At 38.1% G+C, this 16,706-nt stretch overlaps 1 protein-coding gene across 2 annotated transcripts in view; it reads left to right on the forward strand.

Annotated features, from left to right (window-relative positions):
- The window catches only part of col14a1a (collagen, type XIV, alpha 1a), a 131,978-nt gene that overhangs the window by 102,525 nt on the left and 12,747 nt on the right, over nt 1–16,706 (forward strand). Inside the window, exons 37-43 of one of the 2 annotated variants that reach the window (XM_028581088.1) lie at nt 195–248; nt 2,709–2,804; nt 3,878–3,931; nt 9,324–9,377; nt 13,142–13,195; nt 13,335–13,406; nt 16,534–16,569. In XM_028581088.1, the coding sequence (XP_028436889.1) occupies nt 195–248; nt 2,709–2,804; nt 3,878–3,931; nt 9,324–9,377; nt 13,142–13,195; nt 13,335–13,406; nt 16,534–16,569 (420 nt within the window). Of the gene's footprint in view, nt 1–194; nt 249–2,708; nt 2,805–3,877; nt 3,932–9,323; nt 9,378–13,141; nt 13,196–13,334; nt 13,407–13,762; nt 13,850–16,533; nt 16,570–16,706 lie in introns of those variants that run through there. The other variant, XM_028581090.1, reaches the window with a different exon arrangement.

The following is a 16,706-nucleotide window of genomic DNA, read 5'->3' on the forward strand; positions in this document are numbered from 1 at the left end:
CCTCTGTCCATCAAATTCATAATCCATTCATATCAAAGAAACTCCATTTACCATGTTTAAAAGGGAGTCTGAAGAATACATATTTTTGCAGAGGCATGTTTCTTAGCCATCACTCTCTTTCTAGGCCCACAAACTGCAAACACTGATTATGTGCTGTTTTTACAGTGTGTGTGTGTGTTTGGCCTGTGTTTCAGGGCGGTCCAGGCATAAGAGGAGCCAGAGGAGACAGAGGAGAGCCAGGAGTGACGGTTAGTAAAATGCACTTAATTTCAGAGACCATTTATTCTTCTGAAAAATCTTCAGCACATCATTTGTCTCAAATTGTGTCTATCTTGCATCCTTTATATGGTTGAGTCACATGTTCCCAACTGGGGAAGAAGCAGAAGAAGAAGCACCCTAAAAGTAACAGACTGGTCAGACTGGATTTCTCAAACTGGCTGGGCATTGGAGAGCCTCATAATTTCACTTTTCACAGTTCAATCTGATTTAAATCTACGTGAGGTAAAAGAGGCGTTTGCAACTGGAAGCGATCACACCTCGCCCTGTTGTGAGGAGCCCACGAGACTAGCCACCAGTCTGGTTTATTATACATTTTACTCATTATATGAACATGCTGGTCCAAACCTCTACCTCTAGGGACAGAACAACCCCCATCCCGTTTAGACAATAAAAGGAAAGAAGTTAGAGTATGTAATGCCCCTGACTCACAAATAAAGAGCCTTTTCAACAGCAGCCCACTCCATCCTACAGACTAGATGTGAAGCCCCTTGGGCTTAAGAAGTGGTCATTTTGGAAAAGCCTACAGTATATCAGTTTTCCAGGCTACCTCATTTTCCTTTTGGCCTCAGACTTGAGGCAGACTCCTATCGCCACTGTTACTATCCTTTAATTCTTTTTTTTAGTAGACAGTTCCAGCCAATCCTGTCTTAGACAATGAATGATTTACTGTTGAATTTGCATCTGCTACTGTTTTGCTGTGGCAATACGTTCCAAACTCTTACAAACCATCCAGCTGTGGCGGTCAGTACAATGCCCGATGCTGTTGGATATTTATCATTACCAATAGCCAGTTCCTATGTTTGTGATTTAATTTTAAATTACAGGAAAATATGTTAGGAAGCCTTTCTTTTTTTTGCAAAAGAAGCAACAGGGGTCCTGCCACTAATGCTCAGACACGCAGGGCTGTCAATCAAGAAAATAAGCAACCATAGCAACCATGTGTCCTACTTTGACTCAGTAGAGTGACAGTGTATCAAGTGCAGTACATGAAGTGGCCCTCCAAGAACTTAAAACATAACACATCCCAAGACTGAAACAAAGACAGGATCAAACTCATTCAGTGTTCTTGCAATACAGACCAGATGTGTTATATTTGTAATTGTGTTAATTTTGGAGAGAGATGTGGATTTCTGTCCTGCTGGCACACGCATACTCCACAGCACACACTTATATATTTATACATGCCTGCCAGATCACACTTGTCTTAGCTCAGCAGCATTTGTATCTCCTTAGCTAGAGCCAAGTTTATTTGAATGGTTGGATTATTCTGTTATATGAGACAAGCTCCTCCATGAATTCATCCTTATTCATTCTCACTAATCAATTTGGGTGCATTACTTGTTACAGGATAATCACTGATGAATGGGAAAATAACTGGTGCAGTTCTTAAAATAAACTTTTAAGTAATTTAATTTCAGTTATCTGTAAATTGATTCATCTCTTCAAGTAGTCCAGCGCCATATTCAAGTGAAATTTATCATTTAGTTAAACATGACATAACACATTTCAGTCCTATGTTTATTTTTGTTTCCCACTCCATTCATTTATATCTGATCCAACATTTCTTTTGATTGTTTACATGGATAAGAAAGACATGAAGCCAGTAACTGTATGGTTGAATAGTAAAACAATAAATACAGCTAGTGTGAAGATTACTTTGGCTACGGCTGCTGCTGAGCCAACAAGCTACAAATTCTGCGAATCAGTGGCCGTTTACTGGAATCCCTTTTTTCTGACTACTACTGCAGGAACACTGTCTGTAGCTTGCATCAAATAAGTCGCTACACCGGCACAACCTGATTACAGATGGATGGACGAGTGTCTAAATCTGTTTCCTGTAGTAGATCTCTTTATGCGAGCAACCAATGGTAGCAAAAGCCCCCCAAGCGTGTAGTGGTGATGTTGACCAGAGTTTGTAGTTTTAACTTGATGGACATTGTATGTGTTGAGTAGCTGCAGCCTTTGAGGAAATGGGAACACATCAATTACCTCAGCGAATATATAAGCGTAACATTGTCATATAAACAATTAAACATTATTTAGATTTAGATAGAGTGTTCTAATAACAACTAAAACTGTATAGCTAAGACCTGGAATTGTCATGTACATCATATATAATTAGATTTGATATTTGTATCTTTCTTTTTAAGTGCTACTTTGGTTCCACAGTGCTGTTACTGAAGAATTCGTACAGAATTTGGTTAAAATGCATTTCATGAATATGTGATATTAATGAGCTGATGAGGCATTGAGGAGTTTTTGATTACATCATGTTTTTCATTTAGAGGGGAGTTTGCTCATGGGATGGAAGATGTTCACATTTTCATTTTTCCTGAGCACTTAAAGGATTTCTCTTTCATGTTGTTTAAACATTTATTATAAAAAAAATGAACTTTGACACATTTAAATCCATTGTGTTGTTTTCACAGGGACCTCATGGTCCAGTGGGAGAGATTGGCCCTACTGGACCCCCAGGGCCGCCAGGTCCTCAGGGACCCAGTGGTCTCTCTATTCAGGGCCCCCCGGTAAGACTTTGCATGTGTGTGTATACTGAAAGGTTGTATAATGTCATGTTTTTAGTAGTGCAACGGCACAGCTTGGTAATTTCCGCATAGGGCTGGGCGATCTTTTTCTTTTTATTTAACCCATTTTGCTCTTAGGGGAGCATAGGTCATTTATTAACTTTTGTTCTGTTTCCTTTCAGGATGATGTTGTAAATGGCCAAACTCTTCTATCCCGATAATAGATCATTTTGTATCTCGATTACGATATATATCAAGCTATAGCATGTTTTCTGGTAATTCAATAAATAAATAGTCTATATGAAATAACCACCTGGTAAAGCCTATTTTTGTATACTCCTGTGTGAATTAAATACTTGACAAATTAAAAATAAGTAAGTATTATATAATTGTATTAAGAACTTTAGTGCAAAATAAACATAACGTAGAAGGATCAGAACATGAAGCTTTGTCCAAGTAAATTTTGCTGTAACACCAGTTTGCCGCTGTTTTCTTCGACATTGCAATAAAAACAATATATAAAACTATATATGATATTTTTATTTCCTTTTTACGATATGTATCGCCCAGCACCATTTCCATAGTTACCTGATAATTTCAACATTAAGAAACTGTGTGCATTATTTAGCTACCTCTCCCTCTTAAAACAAACAACTGTGGCTGTCATGTTTAGATGGAATGCGTTAAAGTATAATATGAAAAATGTAATGTTGAAAGAAATAAAACTGGTACAAGAATGACATTATCTGTTACTGCCAAGCATCACTGCTGCATTAGATTATGATGGAAACAGTCACAGAAAGTGTGCTGTTTGCCATTCCACTCCCCCGTCTCCAGTAAGGTCACAAACTGTCTGCAATTAGACAGACTTAGTATTGAGCTGTCAAAATGTTGACGTGTGCCTCAGATAGACTTCCAGACACTTGAAGGATCCAAAGCACGCTGAAGCTGTTCTCGGGACTTGTGGCAGCCCAGCATCTTATTAAGATAACTGATGTTGGTTTTTCCGGTCCTTTGGTAGCTATGAGTGTGATCACCGGTCCAGCTGAGATGTAATGACTTTGTTTGTTTTACAGGGTGCTGCTGGGGAGAAGGGAGAGAGAGGAGAGATCGGTCCAGCCGGACAAATGGTAAGACAACATTTCCCAAATTACATTATAGTAAGACACAAAGGGAAAGTGTGTGTTGGTTCATGTTGATATGATTCCCAACATCACAAAGTAGAACCCAGAGGGGCAACTATTTTCCAATCTGCCCGACATGCAGTGATTTCTCCCTCTGCTTTTGTATTCACTAAAGTAGTATTGGGTTATTACAAACACAGCTGAGTGTGTGTGTGTGTGTGTGTGTGTGTGTGTGTGTGTGTGTGTGTGTGTGTGTGTGTGTGTGTGTGTGTGTGTGTGTGTGTGTGTGTGTGTGTGTGTGTGTGTGTGTGTGTGTGTGTGTGTGTGTGTGTGTGTGTGTGTGTGTGTGTGTGTGTGTGTGTGTGTGTGTGTCTGTGTCTCTGTGTGTGTGTGAGACACTATGTTTATAAATTGTTCTCCTCTGTGTGTGTTTGGAGAATAAAAACGAGTCACTAAGGTGCCATGGCCCTGCAGGCTCACAGAAATGAGACTTGTTGCCCTATTAAGGCATGTTTCAATCCATTTTTCAATATTTTTTTTCATTTAAAATATTTTTATATTTGACTCTTCTCTAATGCCTTATATTAGACCATCCTAACTTACAGATATCTGTCAACTCTTTGTAAGTTTTCAAGAGTGATTATCTCTGTAAATTATTTGCCAAGTAACTGCTTCTGCAAATACTTTTATATATGGAGATATAGGGATATGGAGATAAGGGTTCAAGTAGCTGTGCGTGTTTGTGCGTGTGTGGGTGTGAGTGTTTTAATGGAATCATTGCGATGTGAATCATTATTACCAGCGTCTCTTTTTTTGGGCAGTGAACCAATCAGAGGTAATACCGAATTCATTTAATGGAGTTCTACTGGGAAACCTGGACGTCAGCGAGGACAGGAGAAACCGGGATAATCTTTAATTTTTAAAGGAAGATTTTGTTGTTAATGTGTTTTTTTTTTATATATATATATATACATTTCAACACTGCTAAAACACACGCGTGCGGTTACAAACAGTAGCTTTAGTCTGCTACAGTCTTTCAGTTTAGTCCTGAAAAATAAATGTAACCAGACTAATTAAGTGGAAAGAGTGAACCGTGGGTGTGTAGAGTCTTTTAGTTGATCCAGAGTACTGGTAAGTCAAATATCAAAGGTATCATTGAGGTGAAGAAAATGTGATGGTGTGAAGAAGGGGGCTAGACAACACACTGCAAAATATAGTCTAATGCCCTACTCAGGCCACAATTTTGTTAATGTCTTATTAGGGATATATTAAAGTACTGGCTGACAGGGGATACATGTTGGCAATATATATATATATATATATATATATATATATATATATATATATATATATATATATATATATATATATATATATATATATATCATAAGGCAGTCCTTAAATTGTAACAGCACTAGTGGAATAAGCCCTGGAATAAGGCTCACTTATGTTGCAGATTGCTCCCTTCCAGATAATTTTCCTAATTCTTCTCAATCAATTTTACTGTCTTGGCTTATTACCTCATTATCACCCCATTTGAATATCAAAATGTCCTTTTGAGCCTAAATCAAGTGTACAAAAACAGATTGTGTGCACACCCTGTTTCCACTAATTTCACTCTTGAAATTTCTTGTAGATTGTTTGTTTTGCTGAATTTACTTAAGGGGTTTCTTCAAATTGTTCAAAAGTGGAGAATGTGGGAGCCCACATTCCTGAAAGCTCTTTCAGCTCCATCACAGTCACACACCTGATGCAGCACTATCTGGTGCAGTTCAGTCCTACAAATACTTTAAGCCTTTTTCAAGCTTATGAACTGGAAAAATAATACAAATACTACCTTTATTGTCCTCCAGGCTGAGATGGATTTTTTCCCTTTGAGAAATTTAAGTGTGGTTAGAAGTGAGCAGGAACCCTTTTACACACACAGTTTACACATATACCATTGCTGTGTTGTCTGAGGTCCAGGACAAATGAAATATGATGGTGGATTCCATTATGGCTCTGAGCCCAGAATCACTGGAGAATGTCACAGAGTAGAGGTGCTAACCAGTCTGACTTAGGGCTCAAGGTTCACCTGTAATGGATTTTTGAACATCAAAATAGATTTTTAGGAAAGAAAAAATATTATAAGGGATTTAACATTATGTTCATGTCAGGGGATAGCACCTACTTGTTAGATCCATTTCCTGTTTTGTGTTGTTATATTCCCTGTGATGAACTGATTTTTTTCTGCCTTCTGCGCACTGCATCCTGGGATAAGCTACTAAGGTACAACAGTGATCTGTAAAGGGATAATACATTTCAGAGAATGGGTGAATAAACTCATTTTAAATTCATTACAACCAGATGTATCTGCAGTCAAGCTCTCCATGTAGAGCTGACAGTGCAAACATTTTGATTTTGAGAGACAGCTCCTGCAGACAGCATAAAGGAACACTATTATCTTTTTTCCACACCAAATCACAGCTTGTTACAGTCGCTGCTCCCATCTGCCTATCACAGACTGATACATCGATCTGCCTTTAGAGCACACTGCACTATGATGGGATGGTCACTTTGTAATAACCCCCCCACTTTCATGTACTGAACTGTACTGTACTTTATGATGCTGATCACCCTCTGCAGGGTATCTTTATTCATGTTTAAGAGTACATGAAGTGGCTGTGTAGTACTGATTAATTAAATCACTCAGAAAGTTTGTGTCAACAGGGTCTTAATATAAGACTACATTGAACAAAGTTGGCCAGGTGTTTATTTTAGTGCTGATGCAGATAAACAGAGGCAGCTGTAAAGACAACATATTGTTATGCTGATGCTGATAATCATGTGCCTTGTGATAGTTTCTCTCTGGACTTCAATCCATTTGTATTCACTGTTCTGTAGTCTGGCTAATAAAATGGCTTAGATATGTTTCTTTTGTTGAGTGTTTTATGAGTTGATGAGACTAGAATCCAGTTGCTGATTGGAAGTTGTACTCATAGTGTTTCTGATTTCTACCACAGCTGTTACATTTTCACAGTTTTTCTAAGAGAGGAATGAGCAATAACCATTTGTATAAGAAGAAAACAACTAGTCTCTGAACCAGCTCACAGAGAGCTGCAACACTGCCTGATGCAGCACTATCTAGCTCTCTCTCTGCCTGCATAGTCCTATTAATAAAAGCTGGCAGCGCGGCCCTGTGCCGCACTATGTTACCAAGTAATAATGTGTTTTGTCAGAGAGAGGAATATGAATAGGTGTGTGTGTGTCTCAGTGGGGGAATATTGTAGCTTCCAGGGTCCTGTTGTAATATACGAGGGGCCGCAGAGAATATTACAACTCTAATCTCTCTCTCTCTCTCTCTCTCTCTCTCTCTCTCTCTCTCTCTCTCTCTCTCTCTCTCGCTGCAGTAAATACAATGTAACCTTGTCATCAGTGTCCCCTTCACCTCTGTTTCAATTTACCAGTAAAAAATGCAGCTGCAATGAATAGCAAAAAGGGTGTGTTAGTGTGTGTGGATTAATCTTTCGCAGCTCACTCATTTTCATTCTGTTTTTTCAGTCTGTGTGTGTGTGTCTGTGTGTGTCTGGTCTGAGAGAAATATATAAATTGTGTTTGTTTGTTTTTGTGTGGCAATAATTTCAACTTGGTCTCCTTGTACAGAAGCTTTTCCACATATACATGTAGTTGCCCCTCTTTACGTCCCATCTTGCTCTCGCTTAATTTGTTGGACCCTAACAAACTCACAGCTGTGTGTGTGTGTGTGTGTGTGTGTGTGTGTGTGTGTGTGTGTGTGTGTGTGTGTGTTCTACGGCAAACAATCCCAAAGCTAATGTGTTGAATCAGAACCAAACAACTTGCACACTCGTGATTCTGATCATTAATTTCTTTGGCCTTGTCTCATATTCTTCTCAGGTTCTGGTCAAAAGGCTCAGATAGGTGTGTGTACATGTGTTTGTGCACTTGTATCCTGCCATATATGCGATTTACAAAGCAAAAACCCAGAACACTTTATTTTAACCTGCCCATTTACCATTTTCTAAGCTTTATTTATTATAAATGTCCATTAATATATTAATCAACAATTGTGACTCGTTATGAGTTAACGTAGCATAGCTGTAATAATGAATTATATATATTTAAACACATTAACAAATCTTGCAATGTTTTACTTAACAAAAATTATAAAGTATTTATCAACTGTTAATAACAAACACTTAATATGTTATATTAATTACAGCTTACCATTCATTATCTATTCATATGCAACATGTTACAGTTGCTTCACAGCAGGAGTTATAGTTGTTGACAAGTATTAATAAACACTTAAAAATCTCATTATCTCTTCCTATAACTACATTATAGTGTTGAATAAATATTTAGTTATATATTACGTATATTTTGTTTCTATACTGCTTATAAGTGCTTAGTAGAGGGATGTATGGGGGTTACAATTATTTGTTAGCCAAAAAACTTCTCATCCTTTTAATCAAGTTTAATCATTTTAGTGTGTAATTGATTCCTTATGTTTTTATTTTCTTGTCTAACAAGTAAACAAATCTGTCTGAGAATATTTCAACCAGTCTCCAGTGCAAACTAACTTGTTTTTAGGTAGTTTAAAAAAATCAAGTTTAATATTACTTGAATATTCTTTGTTTGGAGACACTGATTTCTATAAAATTCTTGAAACAAGTTGCTGTACTGGCTTACTTCCCTGTGTGTGTGTGTTGAGGTTTGTAGATACACGTGTGAAAGTGGCAGGAGCAATATTATTGCAGATGTCTTGGGAGAATGCACATCAGCCAACATCTAAACAACGGCACATCGTTAATCATAAGCGGCCTGTCCTCTGTGACCCCAGCCGGTAATTTGTAGGACCTTTAACAGAGTTAACTGTCCTGTTCTATGGGCTCTCCACTAATACTGAAGTGCAGATATAAATCACTTCAACACTTAATCCATGACTGTCTTTTGGAGTTGGCTGTGTGCATTGACCTGCAGAGAGGTGGATGAAGGGGAAATGGGGTAGGAGATGGAGCAGCAGGGTGGCCTGCTGATGTAGAGACTGTCCTGTACCCTAAGGGTTGCAGGTTGGTTCTTCCCACAAATCAAATGTATGTCCACTGATGTTAAAGCATCGTTAAGCAAGTCAGCAAAACCGTTTCTGTTTTGACCTTTGGTTGAATGTGTATGTGCATTCTAATTATTAAAAGAAAAAAGGCATTCCTTGTTACACTGTATGTAATATGGCAGATAAAATGTCTGACGGATTCTAGGACCCTCGTAAACACATTTATAAATGCTACTTATCTTAGTTTTATATCATCACTAAATGTCCATTGGCGTGCTGTGTTGTATGTGAACCACAGCCAGTGTTGTGATAGTGATTCAAACCTGCTTATTTGTGTGTGTTTTTTAGGGTGTTCCTGGAAGCTCGGGCTCCCCTGGTAGAGATGGCCCCCCAGGAGTAAGGGTAAGAACATATACATTAACTCTATTGGTTACTGTTACACAGTGTGGTTTGGTGGTTCTTTGTGATGCATATATTTATTCTACTGTAGTATCAATGACAGACAGTATATGTAGATGGGGATATTGTATATAGAGATGTAGACTATATAAGTCTTTTTTTATTTAGTTTTGAGTTAAATAGGGTGTAAAAACCCCATCCTGAAAGTGGGACTCTGCCGCCACCGTCATAACTAGTTGAAGAGGTTGCTCTATTATATGAAAAAAAGGTCATTTGTAAATGTTTTGAAAAAAGGCATCTAGGCAAAGCAATACACGACAACATAGATATTTAAAAGAAGAAAATGTATGAATGAATGTATGAAAATGAATTGAGCAATCATGAAGAAGTAAAAAGTGTTCTTAGAGGTGCTTTAAGATCAATGTCACTTCATAAAACCATACAAGTTTTCCCCAATTTGTAGTAAACAGTATAGTAGTAACTGTAGTTGACAGAGGAATCAGGTCTTACAATACCCAACTGGGCTGTAAATACCAAAACAGTAACGCAGCCAGAGCGTAATGTGTCGACAAGCAGCAAGAAGAGGTTTTATCCAAATACGTAATATGATAACAGAAGAGTTTTGTCTTGGCCTTGCTCCTGGCGAGGTGAAAGACTCCACACATAATCCATCTGCTGTCTGTTTGTTGGCTGACAGCGGTCCAGATGCTCATCCCCGCAGTTGTCATGTGGTTTCCTTCAGGACAATTGTATGTTTACTGGGGATTTCGTTTTATGACGCCAGATTGGTTTGGAGTTCATAAACTTATAGCAAGAAAAGCATTAACTCACATTTTGTTTTAATTGAATGTGCCAATAACAACCATAACATTGTAAAATAACATCTGTGCCAAATTCTTTAATCTGCTATAGGGACTTTGTTTTCTACTGTTGTTGTTGGAAGCAGCAGTGTGCTCGAGGTTTCTGGGTAACTGACTATAGCATGTAGACAAAGTGAGCAAGGTTTTTTCTGTACCAATCACATGTTAAGCAGTTACGATGATATGTTATGATATCTGAATATTACCATCACAGTGTGTGTCTCCATTTGGCTCAGGGATGTCACTAAACTAACCACCAGTTGTTATCTTTCATATATATAATACATATGCATTACGAGGAAACAACCTGAATGATCAAACTAATTCAATAATCAACTTAACATATTTTTCCTTTTATGGATACTAGAGATCTTTAAAGAACACTGCATTGGATTGACTAGGAAAACTCTCGAATTTGATCTAGAATCACTCAAATTAAAAAGTGGTTAGTTTGACTCTTTTCAAGCTACAACTTATAGTGTTTTAAAGGATATCATATTTATCTAGAATATTCACAGCTTGATTCTTTGATTATACAATTAACAAAGCCCTGTTGAGCAGTTTCGAGTCCTTCTCAAATTCTTTTACCACCAACACACCCACACTCACAGAATACACTAGATGTTTACTAATGTAATTATTGAGCGTAATCATGTGATTACTAATCAGGGAGCAATTTTAGCTGCTATATAATTTATTTATAATTTATAATAATAATTTATACTGTTTATTGATCCCCAGTGAGGAAATTACAATTTATATATTGGGAGAAGAGGCCCCCTTTGCAGCACGGATTATGACAGGCCTCCTATATCCATATTTCATCAAGATGTTACAGATCTATTGTGTATTTTATATTTGTTGGTAGGGACTACTAGAAAAGAATTACAATATGGGGTATGTTTGTAGAATCACAAAGAGCTAATTATAATTTAGTTTCCATACACGACAGGAAACATCTCAATTCGGTACTTTTATTGTTCCAGAATAACTGCAGCGCCACACTCTGATGTTTACAGCAGCGTGCTTGGACTAAATTCCCTCCAAATGTTTTGTTTTTTTCAGTGGATGCATTGAAAGCAGTAGGGAAGGGGACACAGTGAATACTGATAAGAATCAATTCTCAAGAGGTCAACAATGCAACAGCAATTTCTGCTATCACTATCCATTTAACAGCAATATAGAAAGTAGAATGTAGCCAACTGAACTGTAATTTATGAACAAGAAGCAGCTCTTGAAAATGAATTAATTCACAATGATTGTGTGACTTTTTGGGGTTACCACTTAGTGGGGGTTTATTCCAGCCACTAGAATGTATCATCCAATGTGTATAAAGAAGAGTGGGGAGAGCATCTAGCCCTTTGTTGACTCACAGTAAAACTTAATAGCATCGCACTAGTCCACTGGGCATAAACACTACAAAACTTTTTGTAAGGTGTATAAAAGCCAAAAAAAAAAAGTCTGGCAAAGACTTCACTGCAGTGGACAGTTAGGTCAGTTAGACAATTTTGTCAGAATTTTTTTTTGTCTGAAGATGATGATTCTTTTTTTCCAGATGTGCTTCTGATAAATTTGAAAGGTTTTCAAAGTAAAAAGTTACTAACATTGTGAGACTTTAAACATTGCGAGGAACCAAGACCGCCTCCAGAGTCCCATTAGTGAGTTTACCACTACAAGTGTTTACTGTGTGACACCAGAGTGACTCTCGCAGAGGGGTTCTCTGATGTCACATTCTGGCACAGCTTTTCAGAGAAGCTCATGCACATGTTATCAATCAATAAATCCAGATTTTGTTGTACAGTCAAACCCTTGGTTTTGGTACATTTATTTGGAAGGTAAAGATCGCAATGAGAGCTTGATGCTTTAAGTGTTGTGGGGAGCATGTAGGACATAACGCCACAGGGGAATTCCCTGCTCCAAGATGTGCTGTCTCTATTTGTCTTACCAAATAAGATTTTAAAAAAAACGTACAAGCATAGACATAACCCATGTCCAGAATATATTCACAGAAATAGGAGAAACAAATTAAGTTTTTTTAATGCTCCTTCCAAGTTCTTAAACTTACATAATAGCACACTGTAGACTGCACACTTCATTCATTGCTTTGTACCCTTACACAGGTTAAATTGAGTAACATAAAGAGTGTGTCCATGTTGAAAGGGCATCAGCTTCAATGTGTGACCACAAAATAAATTTCGATATCCAAGCTAACATGAAAGGATTAACTGAACCTCAGGTTAAGCTGTTTTCCAGGACAATCTGATGCTGAGTTCAGAAAAATCCAAAATGTGTATTAATAACACTGAATTTGTTCAATTTGAATCACCTATAAATACTGAGAAACATCAAAGCCATCATCATGTTATTATATGTCATACTTTAACAAAACCAGACCTTACAGAATTGGCATACAGTAGGTATGAATGTGCTTCTGTAGTGAAAGCTCCAGTTTCATACTTGCGTGTTCTCTTCAAACCACAGCATCATGTAAAAGACATTAAATGACGGAGAAGTTTTAGACACCTTGAGGCAACTCAAATGCAGATTACAAATAATTCAACTGTCTTATTGTGAAAACCCATCAGGAAGTAGGCAAATGTGTTTCATACAAACTGTCTAAAATCAAAACCAAACAAAGGTTTGATAGGCGGCATTTGTTGGTAGACTTTGAGCTTGCACAACAACCAGTAGAAGTAGCAGATGCAACAGCTACTGAGTTTGGTTTCCATCAGTAGCCTGTATGTTAATTGTATTAGAATATAATGCTGTCGGTTTAGTCTGGAGACTCGCACAAAATCCCTCAGGCCACTTAGAAAGGGCTTGTGCAAAACAAAGTTCAACCTACAATTACGAAAGTGCAGCTAATATTTAGTAAACTGAGTGTTTTCATTTGCGTCTGTCTGTCAGGGTCTGCCAGGTAATAATGGACCACAGGGACAACAAGGACCTCCTGGACCCCTTGTAAGTCTCTTTTCTTATTATTCTCAGCATCATTTTGTCTGTCAGATCACCCTGACACATGGACTGACTGGTCCTTCTGCTTCCTGTCACCTTCCTTCTTCCTCTTGTCTCTTTCACTAATTGCCTGTCTTTCTATCAGGGATCCCCAGGAGCACCAGGAGCTCCAGGACCTGGTGGGCCAGCAGGGGCCCAAGGAGATCAAGGACTTCCTGTGAGTGAAATGTTTTTGTTTAATTTTAAAAACCTCTGATATTGAATTTACTTGAGGCATAAAAACTCCATTGAAATGCATGTGCAAAGTCCACGCAAGAGTTTGACATAACTTATCCAAATTAACAAGAAGGACATGACCTCCCCACTACTTCCTCCTCCTCCATCTGATGTCTCCTCTTTAGATATTTTTCTCCCATCATACCTCCCTAAATTTACAGGCCCAACAATCACAAAGCTGCATTACAAATTTGTTTAAGCATTTTTTTTTTAAAGTGGTTCGGTTCCAACGCTGACAAGAAGCTCATGCTCCGCAGATTGTTTATTCTTCTCCTTTTCGTCCTGTTCCATTTTCAGATCTCCCTTCTCCTGACTGGAACCAGCCTGTTAGTATTTGACGCAGTCCTCATAATGACAAATGTATCATCTTAAGTTAGTTTTGCTAATAAGGCTTATCTTTTTTATGATATCCAAAAGACATATCTCATAAGGTGACTAAGGATTTACGGAATAAAAATGTATCATTCAAAAATCACAATAAAGGTTCAACTTTGAAGAGAAAGAAGAAGAAATATGTGCAAGAGACACAAACACAAAGAAGGATGCGGAGGAGAAGATGTTGGGTTCCAAACTTTGTGTAATGCTAACAGGAACAGATGATACAGTGATGTTGATGACAGCTAATCTAGTGTTGGGTCAGCTCTGCAGCAAAGTTTGGCTCAGACAGGCAGAGCTATAAATCACTTACCGACACTCTCTCCCCCCCACTCACACACACACACACACACACACACACACACACAAAAACAGTGAGCGATCACATCTGCCTCATCTCTGAATCTCTGAGACATAAAAGACACAGACATCCCATATAAAAAATGTATGCACATGCAGCAAATACACAAACGGAGACAAAAAAGAAAATCAGATCTCACTTTCCTGAGCCATAATCTCTTAAACTTTTAGTTTCCCCTCAACTTTAAACTGCTGATGCAGTCCACGTTCTGCCCCCTGCAACCTTTCACCAGGTTTTTGCTACACGAGAATATTTTTTCTCTTTAACAAGTATTTTTTATCTGAAATAGCAGCCATTTAAATCTACAGAGAAATTTTAGCATTTTGTTTCATCATGTTATAACTTAACCTTAAGACATGGAAGTTAATCCTGTCAGTTTTGTTGAGGTGGACACAAAAGTGCCACACATCTTTCCCACTGCACTAAGAAATTTGTTGAAGGACAGTGGATTTATTCCATTGAGGGCAAGATAAGAGTATATGTAAAGATGCAAAGTAGCGGTCCTAGCGTCTAATGTGAAAACCCAAACTGTTCTGTTTAAGGAATGACATGATTCTTCTGGAAATGTTATGTTCTTTCTTTCAAAATCAATATTCATAAAACTTCATAATACGAAACAGAATAAAACATATTTTCTTTGTAGCTTATTGGCATGTCTTTGCAAAGTACAAGTCCAAATGAGAATGAGAGTCAACTGTTCAAAGTTGTCAAAGTCTTGATGAGGCAGAAGTGACAGATGTCCCTTGTCGATAGCAGCAGAATCCACCTCGACGGCGCATATAGATTAGTCATTACATTAGGTTTACTTTTCATTAACTGTTTCATATACCTTCATATTTACAGCTGACCTCAGAAGTCTATTAAGTTGTTGTAACACTTGATGTCCTGAGTGTGTGGCTTTCTCCCATTTTACACAGTCTGTGCAGGGTGTGTGACTGTTATTCTGCCTCGCTTTTCTGTATAAAAGGTACGAACATAGAATGATGGTAGCATTGTTGCTCCGCTGCTAAGCCGGCACGTTATCTAAAATAACAACTGGGGCTGACCTGAACAAAATACTGTTTCTGAATGTGGTTTCCACTGACTCAACCACCTGCAAGATTTTTAATTTATCTTGCTTTACTTGGTAGCAAGCACATTTGCTTTGCCAGTTACAAAAGAAAAAAGCAACAGTCATTTTTTAGTTTTCAGTTTTATCAGTCCACATTGAAGAGAAAAGTCATGAAATACTCTTCCCTGCGGATGAACTGTAAAACATTTTGAGTGAAAAAACATTGACTCTGTACTTTGGACAGACTCTGCATGTACAGGTCACTATGGGAAGATAATCTTTATAAAATAGTAAAAGAAATCAGATTTGTATAAGAGATTTTTTTTTTTCCCCCGCTCAGATACTTACTTTGGCTCCCACACAGTTAAATTTGGTTTTTCCATGTCACCCTGATAAGACAGTAAACATTTATATGCCCAGGAAGACAGACAGACGTCCAGGCGAAGACTTTTATTGTGGAGACCTGCACTCCAATTCAGCGGCTGTGTCAAATGTTGGCACAGGCTTTCTGTTATCTGCAATATAGTAGACATACTCTATGATATGCCAGACCTGCACAAGCATTTTCTCATCCTTCTCTATCCACCAACCCACTTAACACACAGCCAGTCAGTTGGTGGTCAAGGACATGTTTCCCCCAAGATAAACAAGCTTTATTCAAAAGCTGTAACAACATCAATCTGATATTTATCATATCAGCAAATGGTTCTGTGGCCAGGAAATACTTGTCTTTTATTTGCCTCTGGATCACAATGCGTTACACTGTGATATGCCATAACCCACTTTATGTGCTTGGCAGGTTTTTGTGTGTACATGTGTGTTGTGATCAGATATGCATCTGTGTGTTTTACAATATTGGCAGTAGCAGAAAGGGAGCACATCCAGGCACAAAATTGCTCTCTGTTTGTGGGAACACATACTTTGGGGCTTATGTGTGTATTGTCTTTAGGACACAAAGAACCTGAACACACATTTAAATGAATTTAGTCATACCAGCTGTTAGATCAGAGAAGAAGTGTGAGTGTGTGTGTGTGTGTGTGTGTGTGTGTGTGTGTGTGTGTGTGTGTGTGTGTGTGTGTGTGTGTGTGTGTGTGTGTGTGTGTGTGTGTGTGTGTGTGTGTGTGTGTGTGTGTGTGTGTGTGTGTGTGGATGCATAAAGCAAAGAGATAGAGAGTAATGGGGTGGGGACATTAAAGGAGAGAGGGAAAAAGAGATGAGCATTGCTATTTCTGAGTACACATCCCGGTCAAATGTTTATTCTCCTGTGCTTTTATGTTCCAGGGTTCTGCTGGTACCAAAGGCGATAAGGGAGAAAGAGTAAGCCATTCCACACACACACACACACACACACACACACACACACACACACACACTTCAACCACTGTTTAGAACAAATCATGTTTTACTGCTCCATTTTGCAGTGGAAATGTTGTTATTTTGCTGAAGTAAAACTC

The sequence above is a fragment of the Perca flavescens genome, chromosome 6 (genome assembly GCF_004354835.1).
Source record: "Perca flavescens isolate YP-PL-M2 chromosome 6, PFLA_1.0, whole genome shotgun sequence".
NCBI lineage: Eukaryota > Metazoa > Chordata > Actinopteri > Perciformes > Percidae > Perca > Perca flavescens.